Genomic DNA, 25,814 nt, shown 5'->3' with positions numbered 1-25,814 from the left:
CTTTTGAAACCACCCTAGGGTGGGAAATAGAGCAAGTTTTCAGGTCCCCCTCTGTCCTGCTGTAATCAAACCTGCCAATAAAAGACAGAGGCTTCTGTGTTCAGTGGTCTCTATTTTGAACATTGGTATCTTCTGTCTGAATTGGAATTGTTTTGAGCATTAGCATATTCTTTGCAAACTATAGTAGTTTCAAAAGAGGTTATTACTTGGGTAACCACCAAGGGTAGTTTATCAATGTGACATGAGTGTAGGTAAGGGCATAATTTAAAGTTAGGCAGAGGTGTGCCTGGGTGGCCTAGCTGGTTAAATGCCACACTTCAGTTCAGGTCATCATCTCACAGTTCATGAGTTCGAGCCCCACATAGGGCTCTGTGCTGACAGCTCAGAGCCTGGAGCCTTCTTCGGATTCTGTCTCCCTTTCTCCCTGCCCCTTCCCCCACCCTCTCTCTTTCGCTCTCTCTCTCTCAAAAATAAATAAATATTTAAAAATTTTTTAAAAACAACAAAATTAAAAAAAATAAAGTTAGGCAGAATATCCCAGACAAGTTACTCATGCCTCAGTTTTCTCGTCCCCACACTAGTGTCTTCTACAGTCCCTTGTGAGTCACTATGTCTGATTCTAAGTGACAAGTTAAAGAGTCTGTGAGGTTTCAAGTTTGGCATTCATGAATGCTCCTGGATCGATTGTTCCCTATTCTGAATCTTGTTATTGTGGTGCTCAATGGCTTTTCTAGTAGGAGGGCAAATAAAAGGAAACATAATGAAAAACTATATATTGCTGCTCCAAGAAAAATCTGGTGGCTATGAGGCGAAGAGGAGTTGGCTGATCATAACTGTCACTGGGTACTCATGGAAAGGGTGGGGGGCTTGGGGTACGATGGGGGTTAAAATCATTATTCTACCATTTCTTAGTGCAAGGGAGAAAATTTATTTAGTCTACTTGGGCTCTAATTTTCTCATTTTTATTCTTTAATGTTTATTTATTTTGGCAGAGAGAGAGAGACAGAGAAGAGAGCACAGGTGGGGCAGAGAGGGAGAGAGGGAGGGAAAGAATCCCAAGCAGGCTCTGCACTCTCAGCACAGAGCCTCACGAACTGTGAGATCATGACCTGAGCCAAAAGCAAGAGACCCATGTTCAACTGAGCCACCCGGGCACCCCAAATTTTCTCATTTTTAAAAAGAGAATAATAATTTCTACTTCTCAGGGTTACTGTAAAGATACAGTAGTATAGAGGATACTGTGCTGAATTGCATCATATGGGTTGAATTTCAACTGTTTAGAATCAAGAAATTCAATATCTGCCATTACCACAGGGTTGAGGGACAACTCTAAATCCCTCCATCATCCTAGAACTATGCTGTGTTGTCTCTGCTTTTTGAAAGTTATTCATTCCTACCAAGTGTAACAAAATATTTCATTTATTATTTCCATCTTAATGTGTGATCCAGCTTACTGAAAAGAAAGTTACCATGATTTCCATAATATCACACTCCCTATAAACATCTGCCTTAATTCATCCTAACTTCGTATAATATTGGTATTGGGAAAGGGACCCTCAGGCCACACACTGGGTTGTCTGATGTTTATATTCACACTTTCTAGTGCAGTGGTTCTGACCTTTGTCGAGTCACAGTGTTCTCTGGGAATCTGATAAAAACTACGGTCTTTCTCAGCAAAAACAAATTCTCAACTGTGCCTAATCTTGCACATAATTTCAGATCAACCAAGACCCTGTTGAAATCTATTCAAGGATAGAAGTTAAGAACTCTTGCCGAATGGTAGTTATAAGTACCATTTCTCCTTTAATCACTGATAGTATTTGTGGATTATTTGCATGAAACAATAATCTTGTGTCACTTTGTCTTCCTGAATTACTTTAATTTAGGGTTTTTTTTTTCACTGTGACTAAGAATAAAGGCATTTATAATAAGTGTTCCAGGATTTATTTTATAACCGTTGGCTTACAATTCAATTGGTAACTGATCTGTGCTTAAAACCACATTGACGCTGAACGAGCCATTGTTCCTAAGATTTACTGAGGTCAGCCAAGCCCTGAGCACATATCAGTCTCCATAGTTTCCATTTTACCACTGGACATCTAATAACAAAGCAGAGGGTAAAAATAGATCAAGCCTAGTGTTTACATACATTCCACAGAATTGCATTTATAACGCTAAGGATTTTAATCAACAACACTTGTCACAATCCAAAGAGAGATATTTCATTTAGCGGTGAAAAGTTGCTCCTCCTTTTTGAGAAAACGAAAATACAACCTAAAGGAATTACGAAGATTCTGAAATGTTCAAAGAATATTATTTGCACCTGTTAGCTCTAGGTCTAAAAAAAGAAAAACTAAAATAACCCCAGGATTAGGTTGGCTTTCTTTTCCTTTACATTGCATTACATAAAGGGAAAAATATTGGTGTTTTCTTCCCTCTCTTGTTTCTGGGTCAACATTTCTAGGTTAGTATATTTCTTTTCTTTTTAATTTTTTTTTTCAACGTTTATTTATTTATTTTTGGGACAGAGAGAGACAGAGCATGAATGGGGGAGGGGCAGAGAGAGAGGGAGACACAGAATCGGAAATAGGCTCCAGGCTCTGAGCCATCAGCCCAGAGCCCGACGCGGGGCTCAAACTCACGGACTGCGAGATCGTGACCTGGCTGAAGTCGGACGCTTAACCGACTGCGCCACCCAGGCGCCCCTAGGTTAGTATATTTCTACCAAGAGTCTGAGTTCTTCAACATTAAAGCCATTAATGAATACCTACCTACCTTCCTGCTTACATAAAATACAGACATAGTAGGAAAGAACACGATGTGAAGTTGAGTATAGGAAAATAATTACAGTTCCATTTCCTATAGAAAGCTTATTATGTGAGGCTTTTAAAGCTGAAATGGCTACGTGTTCCAAAGATAACACAGAGCAATTTTTTTCTGAATAAAATATAAAAATGCTCAAAGTTCAATTACTAATGTTTAATATAATATATACAATTATAAATAAATATGAATAGGGGTGCCTGGGTGGCTCAGTCAGTTGAGCGTCCGACTTCGGCTCATGTCATGATCTCACAGTTTGTGAGTTCAAGCCCTGCATCAGGCTCTGTGCTGACAGCTCTGAGCCTGGAGCCTGTTTTGGATTCTGTGTCTTCCTCTCTCTCTGCCCCTCCCCTACTCGTGCTCTGTCTTTCTCTGCCTCTCAAAAATAAAGAAACGTAATAAAAAAATTTTTTAATAAATATGAATATTACACATATGGTTAAAAGAAGAATTTGTTTAAAATTTTAACATAAAATTTAGCAATAGAGTTGAGGAAGTGAAGATCTCTTTAAAATACAAATTCATAGGGCGCCTGGGTGGCTCAGTCAGTTAAGCGTCCGACTTCAGCTCAGGTCATGATCTCGCGGTTCATGAGTTCCAGCCCCACCTCAGGCTCTGTGCTTTCAGCTCGGAGCCTGAAGCCTGCTTTGGATTCTGTGACTCCCTCTCTCTCTGCCCTTCCCCTGCTCATGTTCTCTCAAAAATAAATAAACTTCAAAAAAATTTTAATACAAATTCAGAAAACTCTATAGATTCTATAGCCTTGGGGAAAGGAAATAAATACACAAGCAGTGACATTAACAACTATACAATAATGAAAATACCCATCTTCTACCTCTTCTATAGACTCAGCACAGTCTTGGAAAATGGATATTTAAAATGTAATCCTCCTCTATTACAAGACAGCTGCTTTCCTAAATGAGGTTCTTAATGTTCTATGGAACATTCTTCAGAACAAAATGATGCTGCCACATACACATGGTGTTAATTCCCCCCAACTTTCCTTTGGAAGGCAGTTCATCTGAAGCAAGTGCTAAAAGAAATGAATTCACCTTAGCGACAATATTTCCATATTTACAGCCAACACAAAGTCCTTCTGAATATCCCATGAAAGTGAGATGGCAAGATGATCCTGTTCCATTTTAAATGGAATTTCATAATGTTGCCATCATATATCCTAGGTAAGCCCCAGCAGACTCTGGCTCTGTTACCGAACAGAGCAGAAACTCCCAGGAGGTCCCTGCTCGTGCCCAAGAAACAACAGCTGTAGATCAGGTGCTGCTTAAACCCACTGGGGATTCATTCAGGAATTTCTTCCTTCAGAAATCATCCTCACTTTGACTCATACAAACCACTGTGTTATTTCCTTAATAATACCTTTAAATCCCAGAAATAAACACTTTTTTAGTTGTCCTAACAGATATTTTGTGGACTTAAATTTTGTAAAACTTAAGATTATATTATTATGTTTATAACAAAAGAATGCAACTATGCCAGATGCTTTGGAGGGGATTCAAGGCAGCAAGTGGTTATTTACCACATAGTCCAAAAATGTCTGTTTTCAAGTTCAGCAACTTCTTCTGTGGACTATAGATAGATTTTTTTAAATATCTTTTTAACATTTATTTATTTTTGAGAGACTGAGAGAGACAGAGTGTGAGTGGGGGAGGGTCAGAGAGAAGGTGACACAGAATCCGAAGCAGGATCCAGGCTCCAGGCTCCGAGCTGTCAGCACACAGCCCTACGTGGGGCTCAAACCCACAAACCACAAGATCATGACCTGAGCTGAAGTTGGACACTTAACTGACTGGGCCACCCAAGTGCCCCAGGATTTTTAATAAAATCACATAAATCTTGCAAGTGTTTTTTTGATTCCCATGAAACATTTCATTCTGGATATCAAGAAAATAAAAACTGGCTTGGGCTGAGAAAGTAAGCATCTGCCCAGCATTCATCAGGCTGGAACAAAAGACACAGAAGCCAATTGCAAAGTTCACAGGAAACATTTCTCCAAGGGATACTGCTGCTGTAAAAGGTTGTGGTAACCTCCTTCTTTGTGTGACTACAGATCACTGAGAAACTTTCTTCTCTAATATCAAAGATTATCAGTAAGTTTGCCTTTTGAAATTTTATCAGTGAGAATGAGACAATGTACTCTTACCTGGATGACCCCAGTCACTGTTGACACAAAGAAGCAGCCTCAGTTCCCAACCCTGGGGCTGAGCTCCCACATTAAGGGTTTCTGGATACAACAGTCCTCATTTATCTCAACTTCACTGTTTCCAGTAGAAACAGGACCCTGGGTTCACTTTGCAAACCAAACCTGCATGTAAACTCCACTCTTCCTAGAATGCTATAGTAACTCTCTTTCCATCTGTGGCGTGGTCTCCCTCATTGCAATGGGTTGATCAATCTACTTTGATCAGAATACAGATTTATTCCTGGTATTCTTAAGCTGACTGAGATAAGGGCCTAGTTTTATAAAATGTTCTAGCTGGGGTGCCTCTGTGGCTCAGTCGGTTGAGCGTCTGACTTCAGCTCAGGTCATGATCTCACACTCGATGAGTTCGAGCCCTGCGTCGGACTCTGTGCTGACAGCTCAGAGCCTGGGGCCTGCTTCAGATTCTGTGTCTCCCTCTCTCTCTGCCCCTCCCCTGATCATGCTCTGTCTCTCTCTGTCTCAAAAATAAATAAAAACATAAAGTGTTCTAGCTAAAGAAAATATCTGCTGCCTGAACAATAGCTCAGAATTGGTTCTCAGATATTGAAAAAGTAGAACACATCTCTGCTGTAGTTTGGGCGCCTGTGACCTGTGAATTTTAAATTCTATACTGGCTTCTCATCTAAGTAGAAACATTCTGAGGGCCAGGAAACCTGCTGTGAGTGTTGAAATGATATTTTCTGGCTCTGCTGCTGCTGAATGTTGAAATCAATCTGTGGCAAAACTTCTCTGCTTCTAGCAATATCACAGTTGGCAATGCAAGCAAGGCACACCAGTGTGATTATAAAGTGTGAAATTCAAAGAGAATGTAAAGGGAAACAGGTAGACAGAAGTCCCAGGTCTCCCAAACACATGGCCTCATTCCACACCTGGTTTAAATGTAGGGCTGCCAGATTAAAAAGAAAGGGAAATGATGTAGGAGGGTTATTCAGAGAACGTGCCTTTGCCCTAAGGTTGGAAGGCTGGTTTTGACATACCCGTGGGAGTAGCCATAATCATAGGCTGAGGCTGTCTTCCGACTGGCTGCAGATGCATGGGTGGACGCAGTGGCCCGAGAGGCCTGCTGCTGGTACGAGGCAGCAGACGCCTGGCTGAAGGCCTCAGATTCCTGGCGGTGTGCGGCAGAGGACCGGCTGCTGTAGGCCGTGGAGCCATGGGTGTAGATGGCAGAACTTTTCTTCTCTTGCTGGTAGTGGCTCATGGTGGTGCGAAGGTCCTTGTTGCGGTAGCTGCTGTCATAGTGCTGGTGGAGCTTCTGATAAAATGGCAAAGACATCGTGTGCCCCGGAGGGAACCAGGTAACCTATAAGAAAGTAGCAAGTTTTGAGTGAATTATTAAGTAACAAGTGGGCACCTGGGTGGCTCAGTCAGTTAAGTGTTCAATTCTTCTTTTTTCTTTTTTAATGTTTATTTATTTTTGAGAGAGAGAGAGAGAGAGAGAGAGAGAGAGTGTGGGGTAGGGGCAGAGAGAGACGGAGCTCCCAAGCAAGCTCTGCACTGTCAGCACAGAACCCAATGTGGGGCTTGACCTCACAAATTCTGAGATCACCACCTGAGTCAAAACCAAGAGTCGGATGCTCAATTGACTGAGCCACCCAGGCACCCCTAAGTTTCCGATTCTTGATTTCAGTTCAGGTCATGACCTCACGGTTTCGTGAGTTCGAGCCCCATGTCAGGCTCTGTGCTGACTGTGCAGGGCCTGCTTGGGATTCTCTGTCTCTGTCTCTCTCTCTGCCCCTCCCCTACTTGCTCTCTCTCTCCCTCTCTCTCTCTCAACATAAAAAAAAAAAAGAAAAAGAAAAACAAAAGAAAGAAAGAAACAAGTCATCTAAACCAATATGCAAAAGTTAATACTCTTATCTTTTCCAAAGAGCAAATGGAAAATGATGTGAAGTTTAGCTTAACTGGTTACTCAGCAAACTTTCTACTTCATGGCCCACTTAAGCCCCCTCCTGCCATTAGGTCTTCTAATAGTGCAGGTTTCTTTTTGTTTGTTTGTTTTAATATCTAGGAGGTCTTTACAAAATTTCCCTACTCTGGCTATTTGCTTTTTCCTCAGGCCTTTCATAATATGTATTTCTAATTTTCTGGCATTTCACTCTGATGGGGGCTTCTACTGGGAGAATATGTAATGAGGAGAGCCTGTGTATAGTCAACGTGGTTTTCATTCAACAAATAATTACTGAGCACTTACTATGAGCCTGGTTCTGTTCCAGCACAAGAAATACACAGATGAACAAAACAAACAAAATCCCTGCTCTGATAACTTTATATAGGACCTTATATTCTATAGCAGGAGATAGCCAGTAGAGAAAATAACTAAAATGTAAAGTAAACAGAATGTGTTAAATGCTACAGTCAAAAACAAAGGGGGAAAAAAACAAAGAGTTGGGATGCAATTTTAGACAGCCTCATTAGGGATAGCTTCTGAGCATGAGAGTGACATCTGAGCGTGAGAATATCAGAGGAAGAGTGTTTTAGATGGAAGACCATTGCAAAGACACGAGGGTGTGAGCGTGCCTGTTGTACTCCAGGAGTAGCAAATGGCAGTGAAGCTGCAAGGTGAGCAGGGTGCAAAGAGAGGTATAGGAGAGGATATGTTGGGGGTGGGGTGGGAGGGTAGACAGCGTAGGGCCCGAGAAGTGACTGCAAAGACTTTGTCTTTTACTCTGAAAGGGCAGAAAAACCATCAAAAGGTTACAAGCTGAGACTCATTGTGGCTGATATATAAATGATAGACTACTGAGAGACAAGAAGGAAAGCCAGGAGACCAATCAGAAGGCTGTTATGGGGGTGTCTGCCTGGCTCAGTTGGTGGACTCTTCATCTTGGGGTTGTGGGTTCAAGCCCCACATTGGGTGGAGAGATTACTTAAAAATAAAACTTTAAAAATAAAAATAAATTTTAAAAAAAGAAGGCTGTTATGAGTTACGTTGTATTCCCCCAGATTCACATGTTGAAGTCCCAACCACCAGTACTTCAGAATGTGACTACATTTGGAGATAGGGTCATTACAGAGGAAATGAGGTTAAAATGAGATCATTGGGATGGGCCCTCAGTCAATATGACTGGCGTCTCTGTAAGAAGAGAAAGTTAGGACACAGACATGTACATATACAGAGGAAGACTCTGTGAAGAGGGACAAGAAGATCATCTATAAGGGAGGCCTCAAAACACAACAACTCTGCCCACACCTTGATCTCAGATTTCTAGCCTCCAGAATTGTGACAAGATACATTTCTGTTGTTTAAGTCACCCAGTCTATGGTACCTTGTTAGGGCAGCCCTAGCAAGTGAATACAAAGGCCACTGCAATAGTCCAGGCTAGACATGAAGATGGTGGCAGTGGAAGTGTGAAAAGCGATCAGACTCTGCACGTGTTTTGAAGGTGGAACCAACAGCATTTGCTGAAAGTTCTGAATTAGGGTGTGAAACAAAGAGGAGCGAGAGACGATGCTGAGGTTTTTGCCTGAGTGACTGGAAGAATGAAGTTGTTGACTGAGATGGGCAGGAGTGTCATAAAGCACAGTTAGGGAAAGAAGTACACGAGATGGGTTTGAGATATACTACAACTGAGATACCTGCTAGATATGCAAGTGGAGATGTTAAGGTGGACACATGACTTTGGGCCACAGGGTAAAGGTCCAGGATGGACACCTACCTTTGGGAATCAGCAACATATGGATGGTATGCAAAGCCAAAAAAATAGATCAGAATGATTATAAATGGAAAAAGAAGTTCTAGGACTGAACCTTGGAGTTTGCTTATATGATTGACCCTTGAACAATGGCAGGGGTTAGAAGTGGCAACCTCCGCCCGCACCCAGACAGTGGAAAATCCACATATAAACTTTGACCCCCCCAAACTTAACTACTAATAGCCAACTGTTGACTAGAAGCCTTACTGATAATATACACAGTAGATAAACACATATTTTGCCCATTATATGTATTATATACTGTATTATTACAATGAAGTCAGATAAAAGAAAATATTAAGGAATCAAAAAGAAAATAGATTTATAGTACTGTACTATATTTATCAAAAAAATGTTGTGTATAAGAGGGGCCATGCAGTTCAAACCCATGTTATTTAAGGGTCAACTGTATTATCCTGTAATGAGCTCTCTCAAATCCCATGATCACTTGAAAAAGGTATAGTGTCAAACCAGACAATTTGCTCCATTAAGAATATGAAGGCTTCGGGGCGCCTGGGTGGCGCAGTCGGTTAAGCGTCCGACTTCAGCCAGGTCACGATCTCGCGGTCCGTGAGTTCGAGCCCCGCATCAGGCTCTGGGCTGATGGCTCGGAGCCTGGAGCCTGTTTCCGATTCTGTGTCTCCCTCTCTCTGCCCCTCCCCCGTTCATGCTCTGTCTCTCTCTGTCCCAAAAATAAATAAACGTTGAAAAAAAAAAAAAAAAAAGAATATGAAGGCTTCTAGTCTTCTTACATAAAGAAGTAAGAAAGTCAGCCATCAGTGTAGAAGGTTGCACTGTGAACTTCAGCTAACAGTTCAACTGACAGTCAAAGATAAGTCTGTGTAGCAGAGAGAGGGGAGGCTTCACATTGTATGAGTTTTCTTGAATGCTGTGTCCACTGACAGGAGTTGTATCAGGCACACTGACAACGTTGGAGGAAGTAATAGTTTTATAGGAGTCCCTCCACCCATTTTTAATACTTTTGTGCATGTTCTGAAATGTGATTTGTAAATTTTACAAGTAAAAGTCGTTGTGAGGTAATCAGTTTTTTCCAAATCTCTTTTTTGATTATTTTAAATGAGGAATGAATTCTTCTAAAGTTGCCATATTTTTTGTCAGGGTTAAATCAACTTTTTATTTAGACTCTTTTGTAAGTCAGCATGCATTCCCTAGGGAAGAAAATCCAGCAAACTCCACTCCAGAAATATTTATCTTGGGGCTCATGGAAGATATCAGTCTACATGGCATTTCCCAAGAGGAAAAAAATAGCTACTAGCAAGCAACTTTGCTTCGACCCTTAAATAGATTGCTATCTTCTGTTCTAAAACATACAGAATAATTACCATATGTAATGAAAAATTATTAGATAAATTTTGATTTAAAAAGAATTAGAATATATTAATATAGAAATATGTTAGGCAGTTATAAAGATAATAGATGAGTTTCTTTAATGATGCATACTACATCGCAGCATGGCAAAGGTTGTTTAAAAGATGTCCAAACAAATGAATGACCTTCCTATGTATTAAGTTATAAGACAAGTTCATATAAGCTCAGGTGACTTGAAATGCTTACATTTTCACAAAGCAAAATCTTTAAATATTTTGCCCCAATTCTATTTTGTACTTCTTTATTTCTATTTTGCCCCAATTCTATTTTCTACTCTCTTTATTTCTATTTTGCCCTCAGTAGATTTATTTTTAATAGTACTTAACATTGCAGGCACATCCATAATGTATGACAAGTAAACAGGGTCTGGCTTGTAGTCGTCAGAGCTGTTACCTCTGCTCTGACCTCTGGAGCGAAGGTACAACTACCTTCGCTTCAAGTAAGTGAGGATTATCCCCAACACGTGACAGCTAGAGTATGCGGGGAGGAAAGATGGTTAAGACTGGCATTTTCTTTCTGAATATAATTTGGGAATTTGGGGAGAAATACTGATTACAAAATTATAATCCTGAGATGATACTTTTGTGCAAGCGTTAGAGGCCCAAAGCTGATTAGAATCATTCACAGAAAGTGTGAACTTCAGGATCATCATGTGGGGATCTGTGTTGCTACTGAACTATGACTTAACCATTTTCGGGTCAGAAATATCATAATGCACTCTTACATTTGTCCACATGGCATTGACATAACAAAATCACTGAATTCGAAACTAGGGACTTCTGAGTGAATTTACCTCCTCTTGGTCTAATTTGTAATCAGGGAATATTGTAGGCATGTGGAAAACAGAAAACATATTACTTGCTGTCATCTCATCCATTCCAGATTCCAACCAAACCACAGAACTATAACTTGGAAAGAGTACTTGGACTCACACTTACAGTTCCACCTGAGACAGATCTTATCTCCTTATAGTTCCAGGAACAGTAGCTTAACTTAAAAAGAACAGCGTGATGTGAGAGAATAGCTGTGCCAGCAGAAACTGGCACCCTGCTGCTTTTGTCTTCCCGCCCAGGGGCTCCACTTTCCTATTTCTCTGCTATTCTGACAGCTCTTTGAGCAAACCACTGAACTCACAAGATAGAAAGAAACCACATGCATGCAATGCTGGTAAGCACCTAAAATATCAAATGCATTCTTCTGCCTCAGTGTCACACTTACCAGTTTGCAAAGGAGTGATGGTGGTGCACAAATGCTCCGAGGTGGCTGTGGAGCTGGACAAGAGAATGAAAAGCCCACGGAGGATGAATCCCAAAGAAAACGTGAAGAGGCAGGCCTAAAGACAGGACCCTGGGGACCAGTTCAAAAATAATGCATGTGGTCAGGCTGTAGAATGTCAGAGCCACACAGCCAGCCTTTTATGGCCAAGAAGGCAGACAAATATAGCAGCAAGTGGATGGGGCGGGTAGTCCTAACCAAGAGGAGGAGAGAGGCACTGGCAGGTAGCTGCCTCAGTCACGTACTTACACTAATGCCAGTCAATGGGTCTGTCCTGATTTCACCAAATGCAGGATTTTTATGAGGTTGGAAGAGCTATTTTCAATATGTCTTTTATGGCTGGATATTTAAAAGTGTAATGGAAAAAGGAGTTTGTGTTGTGAACTAAAAATAGGTGTGGTAATCTGATTCCCAAAATGGACTTCATGGAATTTTAATGCCAAGATATGGTTCTGGGTGTGCTGTTCGTAACACATGTACAGTACATTTAAAAGGCACAAGGTTTAAAAAGAACTTGAGGCTAACTAAAGGCAAAACACGTAAAAAATGGGTCCCATGTGGTGGCAACTTTGGCCTGACAATACACAGTCACTGTTTCTCTCATGCTTCAAAGTCACAGCTTCAGGCTTGAGTATTTGAATCCCTTTTTTCACTAATTAAAGCCTTTGAGAAGCAACACGTTTTTCTCTTTGCCAAAGTCACAGTAGGGTCAGTTTATCTAACCAGAGATTCTTTCTTTGTTTTTCACACTATGTAACAAATTAACAGGTGGTAGAACCTGGTGGTTAGAGTCTACATTTTGGATTCAGACTAGAGCTAGATTCCTGACCATCGATTCAACCTCAAGCAATTTATTTCTCCTTCCTAAGCTTCATTTTCCTTCTCTACAAAATATATCCAAATTATGAGAATGCCATAGAGATTCAATGAGATAATGCATTTAACCCAGTGATTACCATGTAACAGTAAACATCAACTATTATTACTGATAGAAATAATTTGAAAGCTCGTTGTTCATATTATATGTACTGAACTGGTTAAGCTCCAACATGATCTTACAGTGATATCACCTCAAGTGAATACAGATCACTTGTAACTATAAAATATTAAACAGACCTAATATTGTAGTCTATAATTACTTTCTTGATGATAACTACAGTTAAAACTGAGACCCTGTGAGAGACACTTTATATACAGGACCTCATTTAATTCTCCTAATTTCCTGCAAGCGAGGTATAATCAGCTTTACTATATAGCCAAGGAAATCAAGGTTTTGAAGGCAAAGTCATTTACCAAAGATCACCCAGCTAGTAAATGACAAATGCAATTCATTTAATCCATATTTGGACTCCAAATCCCAGCACTTCTTGCCATGCATTGATGTATCCTCTAATGACACTTTGTTTACAAGAAACTAGGTATTCTGTGAGTCTCTCTTACATTATGCTCTGCTTCTGAGCTATCCAAAGTACGTAAAAGAATGCATTCCATTTAGTCCTGATGCTGTTTCCTGGTAAAATTCAACTTGGCATTTCTTCGTCAACATATACCTCCTGTCAGTGTGCATATGGACATTTGAGCTATTTGGAATCCATATGAGAGTTTTCCAAGTTTCAGGTTCCCCAAGCATCCATTTGTTCTCTAAACACCCAATATAGAATGGTAGTGGTTCTGATTTTTATCCACCAGGCATCAGAATGGTTCCCAGTAGGCTGTTTCTGTAGACAACATGTTTCAAATCTTCTCAAAACAGGAGGGAGAAAAATAAACAAAAATAAAATATATAAATCATAATACTAGATGATATTTAATGACCATTTGCTATATGTCAGGCATTAATGCGAATTGCTTTACAGTACCTTATTTGAACACTGCATATACATAAAAACATTTTATGAAGTTGAGATTTAGAGAGGTTAATATTCTTTTTTTTTTTTAATGTTTTTAATGTTTATTTTTTGAGAGAGAGAGAGACAGAGCACAAGTGGGGGAGGGGCAGACAGAGAGGGAGACACAGAATTCGAAGCAAGCTTGGGGCTCTGAGCTGTCAGCACAGAGCTTGACACAGGGCTTGAACCCACAGACTGTGAGACCCTGACCTGAGCCAAAGTCAGACGCTCAACCGACTAAGCCACCCAGGCACCCCACCAAGAGGCTAATATTCTTAATATCACATAACTAGAATGTGACAGAGGATTTAAACTCAGTTCTGTTCTATACAGAGTGTAGTCTCCAAATTTCATACTATACTGCCTTTCAACAATTTAACTGTGTGTGTGTGTGTGTAGATAGAGCCATATGCCAATAATGTCCATCAGAAGGAAGACCCGTTACTAAAGAATTTGTTATATTTCCTGTGCAACAATTATTTATTACATCAAGATATACTGGCTACAAAATCAATACCTTAAAATATTTACAGAATTTTGATCCCAGTTAAAAATACAAAATTAGAGAAGTCCACACACACTTGTGGAAAACTAAAATATTATCATTTATACACTGATGCTCAAGATCCCAGTGAAAGCCAAATAGTTTATTTCAAACAAATATATAGGATTTGACAAAACAGCATGAGCTAGAATCAACTTAGTTTACCAAGTGATCTTTCTGCTATAGCGTCATCTGGATTCACCCTTTCCTGACAACACATTTATTTAAAATACAGCTATCCAGGAGCACCTGGATGGCTCAGTCAGTTAAGCATCCGACTCTTGATTTCAGCTCAGATCATGATCTCACAGCTGGTGAGCTCAAGCCCTGCATCAAGCTCTGCACTGACAGTGTGGAGACTGCTTGGAATTCTCCCTCTCTCTCTCTCTCTCAATCTCTCTCTCTCAAAACAAACATGAAAAAATAACATATAGCTATCCAAATTACATACATACTACATAATTAAACTAAAATTAAAGGAGGAAAATTTAGCTGGTATCATAAAACTCAATTATTGTGATTCAATCATGATTCCCTTATAGATGAAAAATCATCTTGTCAATTACTCTCATATAATCATAAAGCCCTTATAGATGTGTAATTATTCTGAAAACTTAATGGAATGCTAACCAAGTATTAATTTAAATTTCCTAGGAAACCATCTAATGGAAATGGCTTTTTAAAAAGCATTGAACTATAAAAGTTTGAAAATTTAAAAAAATACTTGCTTCTAGAATTATGGGGTTTTTAAAAGCAATTTTAAAGTAGATATATTCTCTCTTCAAACTTACTTTTAAGAATATTAATATTTTGGGGGCACCTGGCTCAGTTGGAGAGCATGATCTGGGGGCTGTAAGTTTGAGCCCCATGTTGGGTATAGAGATTACTAAAATAAATAAATAAATAAATAGTATCAATCTTTTTAATATTGACATTTATTATATAGTATAATTATATACTTTTATGTATATTATATATTAATTACATTAATATTTATTAAAAATTAAGGGTGAAATGATGAGTTTAACTAATAGTAGTGTATCCTAAAAGCAAAAATAAATAGGGGAGCCTGGGTGGCTCAGTCGGTTGAGCATCCAACTTCAGCTCAGATCATGATCTCACAGTCCATGAAGTCTGTGGGTTTGAGCCCCATGTTGGGCTCTGGGTTGACAGCTCAGAGCCTGGAGCCTACTTCGGATCCTGTGTCTCTCTCTCTCCGACCCTCCCCTGTTTACACTCTGTCTCTCTCTCTCTCAAAAATAAACGTTAAAAACAATTAAAACAAAAAAAAGAGTCTCTCTTTCCCCTTCCTCTGCCCCTTCCAGCTTGCACTTTCACTCTCTCTCTCTCTCTCTCTCTCTCTCAAAAAAAAAAAAAAAAAAAAAACAATAAAAAGATAAACCAAAAAAGTAATTAAAATAAATATTATTTAGAAATGAAATGTGAAGGGGTACCTGGGTGGCTCAGTAGGTTGAACCTCTGACTTCAGCTCAGGTCATGGTCTCACTGCTCATGGGTTCGAGCCCCACGTTGGGCTCTGTGCTGACAGCTTGGAGCCTGGAGCCTGCTTTCAATTCTGTGTCTCCCTCTCTCCCTGTTCCTCCCCTACTCATGCTCTGTCTCTGTCTCTCAAAAATAAATAAATGTTAAAAAAAAAATTTTTTTTTTTAAAGAAATGAAATGTGAACAAAAACTAAATTCCAACTGAAATCAAGAACTTTTTTTTAAAGTTTCTAGTTGTAGGGGCGCCTGGGTGGCGCAGTCGGTTAAGCATCCGACTTCAGCCAGGTCACGATCTCGCGGTCCGTGAGTTCAAGCCCCGCGTCAGGCTCTGGGCTGATGGCTCAGAGCCTGGAGCCTGTTTCCGATTCTGTGTCTCCCTCTCTCTCTGCCCCTCCCCCGTTCATGCTCTGTCTCTCTCTGTCCCAAAAATAAATAAACGTTGAAAAAAAAAAAATTTTAAGTTTCTAGTTGTAATTAACAAGTACAATGCATGCACCAACAGTATGGAAAAAGAAAGAGCATGTATTGAAAACCTACTACATCACACACTGTGCCATGACCCAGGATCCAGAGGTGACTTACTCATGTCCCCAAAGTAGCCACTGTGTAGTTGGGTAGACAAAGTCAGGTAGTTACTTAAAAATAATTGTGGTACCATGGCATAAGGTGATATCTGCCATTTTACCCTGTATAATTCACCAACTCTACTCCTACTTCCCTTCTTATGGACCCAAATACTATATAATGAGTATTAAGCATGTTCACCCTTTGCTCCAGAGGTAGACATTTTCTTTATTATATTGGCTAGTAAGCATGCCTGCCTTTTTCCCCGGAGGGAAACACTCTTTCTATCTTCAAAGGCTATTCATTACACAGACATCCCTGAAAAGATAATCTGGAACAAATGGAAGCCTGGGCCTGCTTGCAAGGTATACAGAAATATGATGGACCCATGAAGAACTGCCTCCCAACAACTGACATACATTATTTTTGCAAAAACAATAACTTTTTCTTCTTCTTTTTTGTTTTTAAGTAGACTTCATGCCCAATGTGAGGCTTAAAGTCATGACCCTGAGATCAAGAGTTGCACACTCCACCAACTAAGCCAGCCAGGCACCCCTCTGCTTTTTTTTTTTTTTTTTTTTAATTTTTTTTTTCAACGTTTATTTATTTTTGGGACAGAGAGAGACAGAGCATGAACGGGGGAAGGGCTGAGAGAGAGGGAGACACAGAATCGGAAACAGGCTCCAGGCTCTGAGCCATCAGCCCAGAGCCCGACGCAGGGCTCGAACTCACGGACCGCGAGATCGTGACCTGGCTGAAGTCAGATGCTTAACCGACTGCGCCACCCAGGCGCCCCTGCTTTGTTTTTTTTTTAAGTGAGAACCAAGCTAGGGGTGCCTGGGTGACTCAGTCGGTTAAGCCTCTAACTCTTGATTTCAGCTAAGGTCATGATCTCCAGGTCATGATCTCAGGGTCATGAGATTGAGCCCCACGTTGAGCCCCATAATGAACCCCACATCCGGTTCTGTGCTGGGTGTGGAGCCTGCTTGAGAGTCCCTCTCTCCCACTTTCCCTCCCCTGCTCATTCATGTACCATGCACATGCTCTGTCTTAAATAAATGAATGAATGAATGAATGAGAACCAGGCTAAAGAGGGAGAGATCTGAATCTCCAATTTCATTTTATTTTTGACAGTTTCAGAATAGTAAAATTTACATGTCACAAAATTCACCCATTTTAAGAGTAAAGTTCACGGGGCGCCTGGGTGGCTCAGTCGGTTAAGCGGCCGACTTCAGCTCAGGTCATGATCTCGCGGTCTGTGAGTTCGAGCCCCGTGTCGGGCTCTGTGCTGACAGCTCAGAGCCTGGAGCCTGTTTCAGATTCTGTGTCTCCCTCTCTCTGACCCTCCCCTGTTCATGCTCTGTCTCTCTCTGTCTCAAAAATAAATAAATGTTAAAAAATTTTTAAAAAAAGAGTAAAGTTCAATGAGTTTTAGATTTCTATAGATGGGCAACCATCACCAAAATCCATTTTTAAAACACTTCCATCACCAGAAAAATTCCCTTATGCCAGTTTGTAGTTAAGCATTGATCCCTTCCACAGCCTAGGCAACCACTGACCTGGATTTCTGTCTCTATAGTTTAGCCTTTCCTAGAAATTTCATACAAATGGGATCATATAATATGTAGTCCTTTATGTCTGTTTTTTTTTTCTTAGCAAGATGTTTTTGAGATTCATCCATGTTGTTCCAAGATTTGGTAGCTTGTTTCTTTTTATTGCTGAGAAATATTTCACTGAAAGACATACCATATTTTGCTTATCCATTCATCAATTAATGGACTTCTCATTGTGACCAGTTTTAGGCTATTGTGAATAATGCTGTCTTGAATTTTTAAATATATTTGTCCTTATATAGTTAATCACACTTGGTCTCACAGATAACAAGTATCCAAACACTGACCAAAAAATATTGATATCTAACACTTACATAGTACTTACTATTTTTCCGGTGGTATTATAAATGGTTTATATGTATTAACTTCTTTATTCCTCAGAACACTGTATGAGGTAGGTGCTATCATTATTATTATACACTTTCACTAATGAGAAAACTGAGGTACAGAGAAGTTCAGTACCTTGCTCAAGTACATACAACTAAAAAGTGTTAGATATTGTGGTGATTATTTTACAATATATGTGATTCAAGTTGTTATGCTGTACATTTAATTTTATTTTATTATTATTTTAAGTAGGCCCCACACCTAACATGGGGCTTTAACTCACACTCTTGAGATCAAGAATTGCACGCTCTACCAACTGACAGCCAGGTGTCCCTATGCTGTGCATTTTAAACTTCTGCATTGCTGAATGTCAATTATATCTCAATAAAACTGGGAGGAAAATGTTAAGAGTGAGGATTCAAATTCAGATAACCCAGGGGCACCTGGTGGTTGAGCATCCAACTCTTGATCTTGGCTCAGGTCATGATCTCAGAGTTGTGGGATTGAGCCCCACATTGGGCTCTGTGCTGAGAAAAGAGCCTGCTTAAAATTCTCTCGCTCTCTCTCCCCAGCTCATCATGTGCTCTTTCTCTCTAAGGAAAAAAAAATTAAAAACAAAATAAAAATCTTTAAAAAAAAAAAAAAGAAACTATGTTCAAATTCAGATAGTCCAGATCCAGACCTCACCCACTTGTCAGTATACAACACTTGCTCATAACTAGAACAATCCACTTGTTATAAAATTCTGTAACTTCTTCTATTCTTTTATAATGTAGATACTAGTCTCACATTTGAGGCAGGCATATATCTTCAAGTATTAACTTGATTATATTCTTTGTTTTCTTCTCTCTCTTTCATACTTTGATAGTCCCTTCCCCTTTCTCTCCCAGTCCATGCTGAAACAGAACAAAGATGCACAAACAAAACAAACCTTCAGACTTAGGAGTTTCAGGTACAAGCTTACAGAGCTAGATTTTCCTATCCTGCTTACCAGGTAATACTGAGCCTAGAAAAGAAAAGGCAAAAGGCAGAGTAGCCACTACAGCAGGGGAGCAAGGACCAATAGAAGGAATGGGTGATCCTCAACCCAGAAGGAAAGCGGTCTTTGGAAGAAAGAACAAGGGAGTAGAGAGAAAGAAAAGGGATAATTTATCCTTAAAAATGGACTCTTGGAGCACCTGGGTGGCTTAGTCAGTTGAGCATCTGACTCTGATTTTGCCTCAGGTCATGATCCAGTCAGGGGATCCAGCCCTTTGTCAAACTCTCCGGAGCCTGCTTAAGATTGTCACTCTCTCTCCCTCTGCCCCTCTTCCCCCCTCATACACATTCTCTCAATCTCAAAACAAACAAATAAACAAACAAACAAACTCCTAACTTTGAAGGCATTAAGCTAAGTGAAATAAGCCAGGCACAAAGAACACATGTTATATGATTCTATTTACATAAGGTACCTAGGTTAAATTCATAGAGACAGAAAGTAGAATGGTAGTTTCCAGAGGCTGGGGCAGTGGGGTGGGGGAAATGGGAACTAGTGTTTAATGGGTAGAAACTTTCAGTTGAGGAAGATGAAAAAGTTCTGGAAATGGATGGTGGTGATAACTGTACAGCAGTGTTAATGTACTTAATACCACTGAACTGTGCAACTTGAAAATGGTTAAGATGGTAAATTCTTGTTATGTGTATTTCACCACAATTTTAAAACAGGGACTTCTGATTCATCACTGTTCTGCATGAACAGCCCACAGTTCAGCAGTCCTGGACATTGATAACTCCATTCCCCATAAGATAGATGGGGGACTCAGAGAACTTGGCCACCTTGGGCAGAGGGAAGAGCATGAAGGGGGAACCATGCCCCTCCAAGGAGCAACTCAACAGTGTCAGCTGGGAATCTCTTGGTGAGGAGAGAAACAGACACACCCCTATCACACCTGGTTCTCATCAATGTGTACACACTATGTTCTACTGCATCCATAGATAACCAATAACAATTAATGAATGCATTGTACTATTCCACAATCATTGGTGTCCTAGTCCTTAAATACTGGATACATGGATGTTTCCAGTTATTCATCAAGACTAGAAGTCAGGGTTAGGAATTAGGAACATCTTCATTTGCAACCCAGCTCTTTTATTACATCTATGTGTGTTCCCTTCAGAGGCTCTGTTTCTCTGGCTGTTTCTTCATGGTTCCCCCAATTGCGTGAGACTGGAAGAGTGGTTCTCCTTCCTTGCTACACATTAGAATAGCTAAGAAGATTCTAAACTGTACTCTAACTCAGACCATATTTCAGGACAATTACCTCAAAATCTCTGGGCGTGGGACACAAGAATTTCTAAAAGCTCCTAAATGACTCTAATGTGCAGCTCAAGGGAAAAATGATCTCTTAGGTCTCTTTCCATTCTAAAATGATGAAAGCCTCTGAATTAAAAAGAGAGCTATAAATATTTTGTACAAATAGAGGTTTTCCTTTTCAATCACCTCCTTGTAAGTATTTTCCCAGGAAGGGACTATGAATTAAAGGGTATGTTTTGTGAGATTGCTATTTGGAATAATTGGGCTATGCCATCTAGCACGTATGAATATGCTCTTTCTTCATGGCCACATCAATATTGCAATGTATAATTTTAATTTATTTTCAATTTTTATTTTTTTATTTTATTTTAGAGAGAGAGCATGTACCCTAGCAAGGGAGAGGAGCAGAGAGACAGGGAGAGAGAGAATCCTAACCAGGCTCCGCACAAACTGTGAGATCATGACCTGAGCTGAAATCAAAAGTTGGACACCCAACCGACTGAGCCACCCAAGCATCCTTAAATTTAATTTAAATAAATTTAGTTTATTTAATTTAAATTTAATTTATTTCAGCAAGTTTAACAGGTGTGAAATAGATCTCACTGCTATTTTAATTTTATTTTTTAAATTATTTTTATTTTTAAAAAATGTTTATTTATTTATTTTGAGAGAGAGAGGGAGAATGTGAGTGGGGAAAGACAGAGAGAGGAGAGAAAGAGAATCCCAAGCAGGCTCTACGCTGTCAGTGCAGAGACCGACACAGAGCTTAATCTCACAAACTGAGACCATGACCTGAGCCAAAATCAAGAGTCAGATGCTTAACTGACTGAGCCACCAGGTATCCCCTCATAGCTATTTTTAAATGCATTTTAAAAATTCTTTGTGAGTCTGGACATTTCTATCAATGTTAGCTAACTATTTGGTTTTCCTCTGTGTGAGCTATCTCTTGACCTTCGCCATGGAGATTATTTTTCTTGAGATCATTCTTAATCTGTTAATATATTAACAAAATAAAATTGCTATCATTGATTGAGAACTACTATGTGCTAGATACTGTACCATGCTTTACATGTGTTTTGCTTTATTCTTTACAAAAATTATACAAGGCAGTTATTATCCCCAAATTATAAATGAGAAAACTAAGATTCAGATAGGTTAGGCAAGTTACCCAAAGCCACACAGCTAATAAATAATGGAGCTGGTATTTGAACCCATCTCCATCTGGCTCTCAAGAACTATCTTCCTTACTGGACAAGTGAACACTCAATGCTTGCGCTGCTCACAGTACATGCTGATGTTTTGCACCATGTGATTCCTGCTCTCTGACCCACAGTGATGGGTCATTTCAGACCTAAAGGTAACTGATGTATATCCTTACCAGCAACCTATGTATGGCCTGGTCCAAAAGGTGAGCCAAACCAATCACATTCCTCTCTTGAGAATTTGAATTTGGAAATGTTGAGCATCAGTGCACTTAATAGAAGGAGCAAAAGTGGAAAAGGTAGAATGAAGAGTTGCTTTGCGAATACTGGAGTCAGAGGAGCCATGACAAACTGAAACTATGAGGCACCAGAAACTAGGGTTAGCAGAGAAAGAAGGTTGGTAGAGAGAAAACTAAGTAGGTGTGCTCAAAGAAGCAGACCTAATCAGAGAATAATCATTTGGCGAATGAGAGAAAAACCGAAGAGTCAATATCTCAAAGCTCCCTCTGTTTTCAGTAACTTTCCAGTTTAGATGCCATTCATGTATATCCCTCACCTAGTATCCTTTTTCGTGGGCTAACTGAACTGGGTCTCTGTTCCTTGCTATCGAACAAGTCAAAATAAAACACTCTTTTTTTTTTTATTTTTTTTAATGTTTATTCATTTTTTGAGAGACAGAGAGGGACAGAGCATGAGTAGGAAAGAGGCAGAGAGAGGGAGACACAGGATCTGAAGCAGGCTCCAGGCTCTGAGCTGTCAGCACAGAGCCCGACACGGGGCTCAAACTCATGAACTGCAAGATCACGACCTGAGCTGAAGTCGGATGCTCAACCGACTGAGCCACCCAGGCACCCCAAAATGCTCTTTTCATTAAATTTAAAAAACATTCTGGATATTAAGCTTTCATCTGTCATTTTGATCATAAAATGTTTCTATTTCAATTCTTTCCTTGATTTCATTACATTTTGACTTTTGTAAAAGTAGAACCATCAATCTGATAATCAGTAACACTTTCACAGGTCACAAACTTATATTTGCACAAACAATAGGGACAGAAAGCAGAGAGTGGTTGCCTGAAGGTGGGGGAGGAGAGAAGTGGGAGGAGTCAGGAAGGATGGATTTACAAATAGGCATGAAGAAACTTAGGGGGAGATAGATATGTTCAATATCTTGAGTGTGGTTAAGTTTTCACAAGTGTACACATGTGTCAAAACTTAGGATATTATACATTTAAATATGTGTGGTTTACTGTATGCCAATGATGCTTTAATTAAACCATTTTTTAAAACATATATATTCTTCTTTCCAGTTAAGATACTTAAATAATTCTATTTCATTCAACTTATTATGCTTTATGCTTAATTGGAACTCACCTGCAATTTATTGTGGTTTATGCTATGTGAACTTAATCAAAGTTTATTTTTCTCAGTTTTAATATTCTCTTTTTCAACTACATTTCATAAATAGTTATTTCTTGCACCATTGTTTATTATACTTGGAAAGTCATGTGCTGAGCCTATAATTTTTTATCTATTCCTATTAATATATTTCATTCCTTGGCCAATTTTTCTATTTTTAAACCTAATACTACCTGGTTTGGAGGTCTGGAATTTTGTTCCTTTGTGATATTTGCAATGTTTTAAAGTCAAGTAAAGGACTTTACATGAGGCAAGTATGCTAATGTTAGTACACACGTACACACACACACACACACACACACACACACAGATGTTCTCATATAGTTACACAAAATAAATCTCATGTAGCTATTATACATATTATTTTAATAAACATCAGATGCACCTTATATGAAAAGAGTTTTAATAGAATTACTATAAGAATTAATAGAGTAACAGAGTAACAGAGTAACAGGGTGCCTGGGTGGCTCAGTCAGTTAAGGGTCAGGTTCTTGACCTCGGGTCAGGTAAAGATCTCACAGTTCATGGGATCCAGCCCCACGTCAGGCTCTGTGCTGACAGCATGGAGCCTGCTTGGGATTCTGTCTCTCCCTCTCTCTCTGCCCCTCCCCCGCTCACGTGCATGCACTCTCTCTCAAAATAAATAATAAATAAACTTTAAAAAAAAAAAAAGAATAGAGGAACACCAAGATTTTATTCGTTGTCTCCCCTGTCTTGAGCAATAATTTTTTGGGGGCCTATATATCCAAATAAGATCTAACCTATCTGTGACTAATCCAGCCACCACAACTACCTGTGTACCAAGAAAATTTTCATTCTGGACCTAACAGGCCACACAGAAGTTTGATAACATACATCGGGTTGCATTTCAACACAGGACCACTTTCATCATTTAACCACTTCCTAAGTCTCCTTTATTTTTTTCTACTACCTTTGCCTCAAAGTTCTTGAATAAGGGTTACAGTTTTAACTTAGGTTTAACTGAGCACACATGACATGCCTGGCACAGTGCAAGGTCATGGGAATAAAAATGGAAGGAGGCACTCTCAGGAAATTTGTGTACTTTCATATCGTGGCTCTTCTTCCTGAAGCAGGTAATGAATCATGTAGCACACAGTAAGACACTGAAGGACACGAATCTTGGAAAGGCCCCTTCAAATTTAACTTCAGGTTCTTTGGTCTTTCAGGGATTATTGGGTAGTGCTGCCAGACCAGTGATTTAATGCTTTATTGAATCGGTGCTCCAAGGGGTAATACAAAAGGAGGTGTTCTGTGTTAAATGTTGACAAGTTATATGAAACAGAGACTGCCCATAGAAATTACTTTCATTTACCATTATTTTTCCAGGAGAAAGAAGAACTCAGAATCAAAAGTTATAATACACTTACAGGTGGCTGGCAAAACGGATATTGCCCCAAGGCACTGATTTCAGTGGAATTAAGCCTTGCTGGAAAGTCTGCAAGAAACCATAAAGTCTCTTTTCCTGGGAAGAACAAAAAAATAAGTCAACATTTTGGGCAAATATTCCCACTCCAAATTATTGATACAATCATTTTTATCAACAGCTAGCATGCTTCAACAATCAATACAGCACAGAGGCTGAAAGCTCAGGCACTGAGGTCATATAGACCTGCATTAGATTCCTGCCCCTTCTCTTCCCCACAATATGAACTTGGGCAAGTTACTAATCTAAGCTTCAAGTTCCTCATTAGTAAAATGGAGGTGACAGTAACCATCTTGCAGGGCAATGACTGAAAGGCAATGTTAATAAGACACTCAGAGCTCCTGGCTTATAGGAAGTACTCAATAAATAATCATAACAATAATAATTCATTATTATTATTAATGAATACATTAAAAAACTTCTACTCAGGTGGCGCCTGGGTGGCTCAGTTGGTAAAGCTCTGACTTTGGCTCAGGTCATGATCTCACAGTTCACGCATTCAAGCCCCACGTTGGGCTCTGTGCTGACAGCTCAGACCCTGGAGCCTGCTTCGGATTCTGTGTCTCCCTCTCACTCTGCCCCTTCCCTGCTCATGCTCTGTCTGTCTCTCTCTCTCTTAAAGATAAATAAACATTAAAAAAAAAACCTCCCACTTTGAAAATGTAAAACTAATACAGGATATGTTTACAAGCTAGTTGGAAAGCAAGTCAAACACACATAAAAAAGCAAAGAACAATCCAAAGTGATTCAATATTTTTCAGTGTAATAAGATGTTAAATATGAGGTTCATGTTTCCCAGAATTCTGGCAGATAGCCCAAAGGCTGAGAGCATTAGTTCTCAGAACATCTATCCAGGCATGCTATATGATTATACAATTTCATAATTATGAAATCCATTTTGTGACCCCTAGTTAATGTTCCAATTCAGGAATTATAGGAGACAAGGAGATCAGACCTGAAAGATTCTAGAGAGACCAGCATACGGAATTCTTCAGAAAGAATTGTCAGAGCTCTGTGCATCAGTTCCACATACAGATGGCGTGAGGAGTAGGTGGTACTTCTCATAGCACTTTGAAGATATCGGTCACCCGCCTTCAGCATGTATTGTTGCTGGAGGAAAGCATGCTGTTGGACCCACTGTCAGTCTATTGCAGGCAATCTCTTTTCTCTCTGTAAGTTTGTACTATTTTCCCTTTTACTCTTGATGTTCTGAAGTTTCACTGGGACATGACTTGGTACAGATTTATTTTTATTTTTCTTGTTTCATATTTGGGTGCATCTTCAACCGGAATAAAGATTATAAAGATTTTTGACTCTCAATCCTGGAAAACTCTCAGTCATCTGTTTCAACATCATTTTCCAACATTCTCATTTTTATCTTGTTCTGGATTTCCTATTAAATATACAATGGACTAGCTCAATATATCCTCCATGGCTTTTGACCGCTCTTTTTTTTTTTTCTATTTTTTTTTTTCAACGTTTATTTATTTTTGGGACAGAGAGAGACAGAGCATGAACGGGGGAGGGGCAGAGAGAGAGGGAGACACAGAATCGGAAACAGGCTCCAGGCTCTGAGCCATCAGCCCAGAGCCCGACGCGGGGCTCGAACTCACG

General features: G+C 39.6%; 1 protein-coding gene across 3 annotated transcripts in view; it reads right to left on the bottom strand.

Moving 5' to 3' along the window:
* Positions 1 to 25,579, bottom strand: part of MYOM1 (myomesin 1) — a 156,380-nt gene extending 130,801 nt beyond the window's left edge. The window contains exons 1-3 of one of the 3 annotated variants that reach the window (XM_045457955.1): positions 25,156 to 25,579; positions 24,145 to 24,239; positions 6,022 to 6,347 (exon numbers count right to left, since the gene is read on the bottom strand). In XM_045457955.1, coding sequence (XP_045313911.1) covers positions 6,022 to 6,320 — 299 coding nt within the window. In that variant the 5' untranslated portion in view covers positions 6,321 to 6,347; positions 24,145 to 24,239; positions 25,156 to 25,579. Of the gene's footprint in view, positions 1 to 6,021; positions 6,348 to 11,346; positions 11,576 to 24,144; positions 24,240 to 25,155 lie in introns of those variants that run through there. The other 2 variants (XM_045457956.1, XM_045457954.1) reach the window with 2 other exon arrangements.
* Between the last annotated feature and the right edge of the window lie 235 nt (positions 25,580 to 25,814).

Source organism: Leopardus geoffroyi, chromosome D3 (assembly GCF_018350155.1).
Source record: "Leopardus geoffroyi isolate Oge1 chromosome D3, O.geoffroyi_Oge1_pat1.0, whole genome shotgun sequence".
Lineage (NCBI taxonomy): Eukaryota > Metazoa > Chordata > Mammalia > Carnivora > Felidae > Leopardus > Leopardus geoffroyi.
The sequence above is the reverse complement of the archived record's forward strand: the minus strand, read 5'-3'. Positions and strand labels throughout refer to the sequence as shown.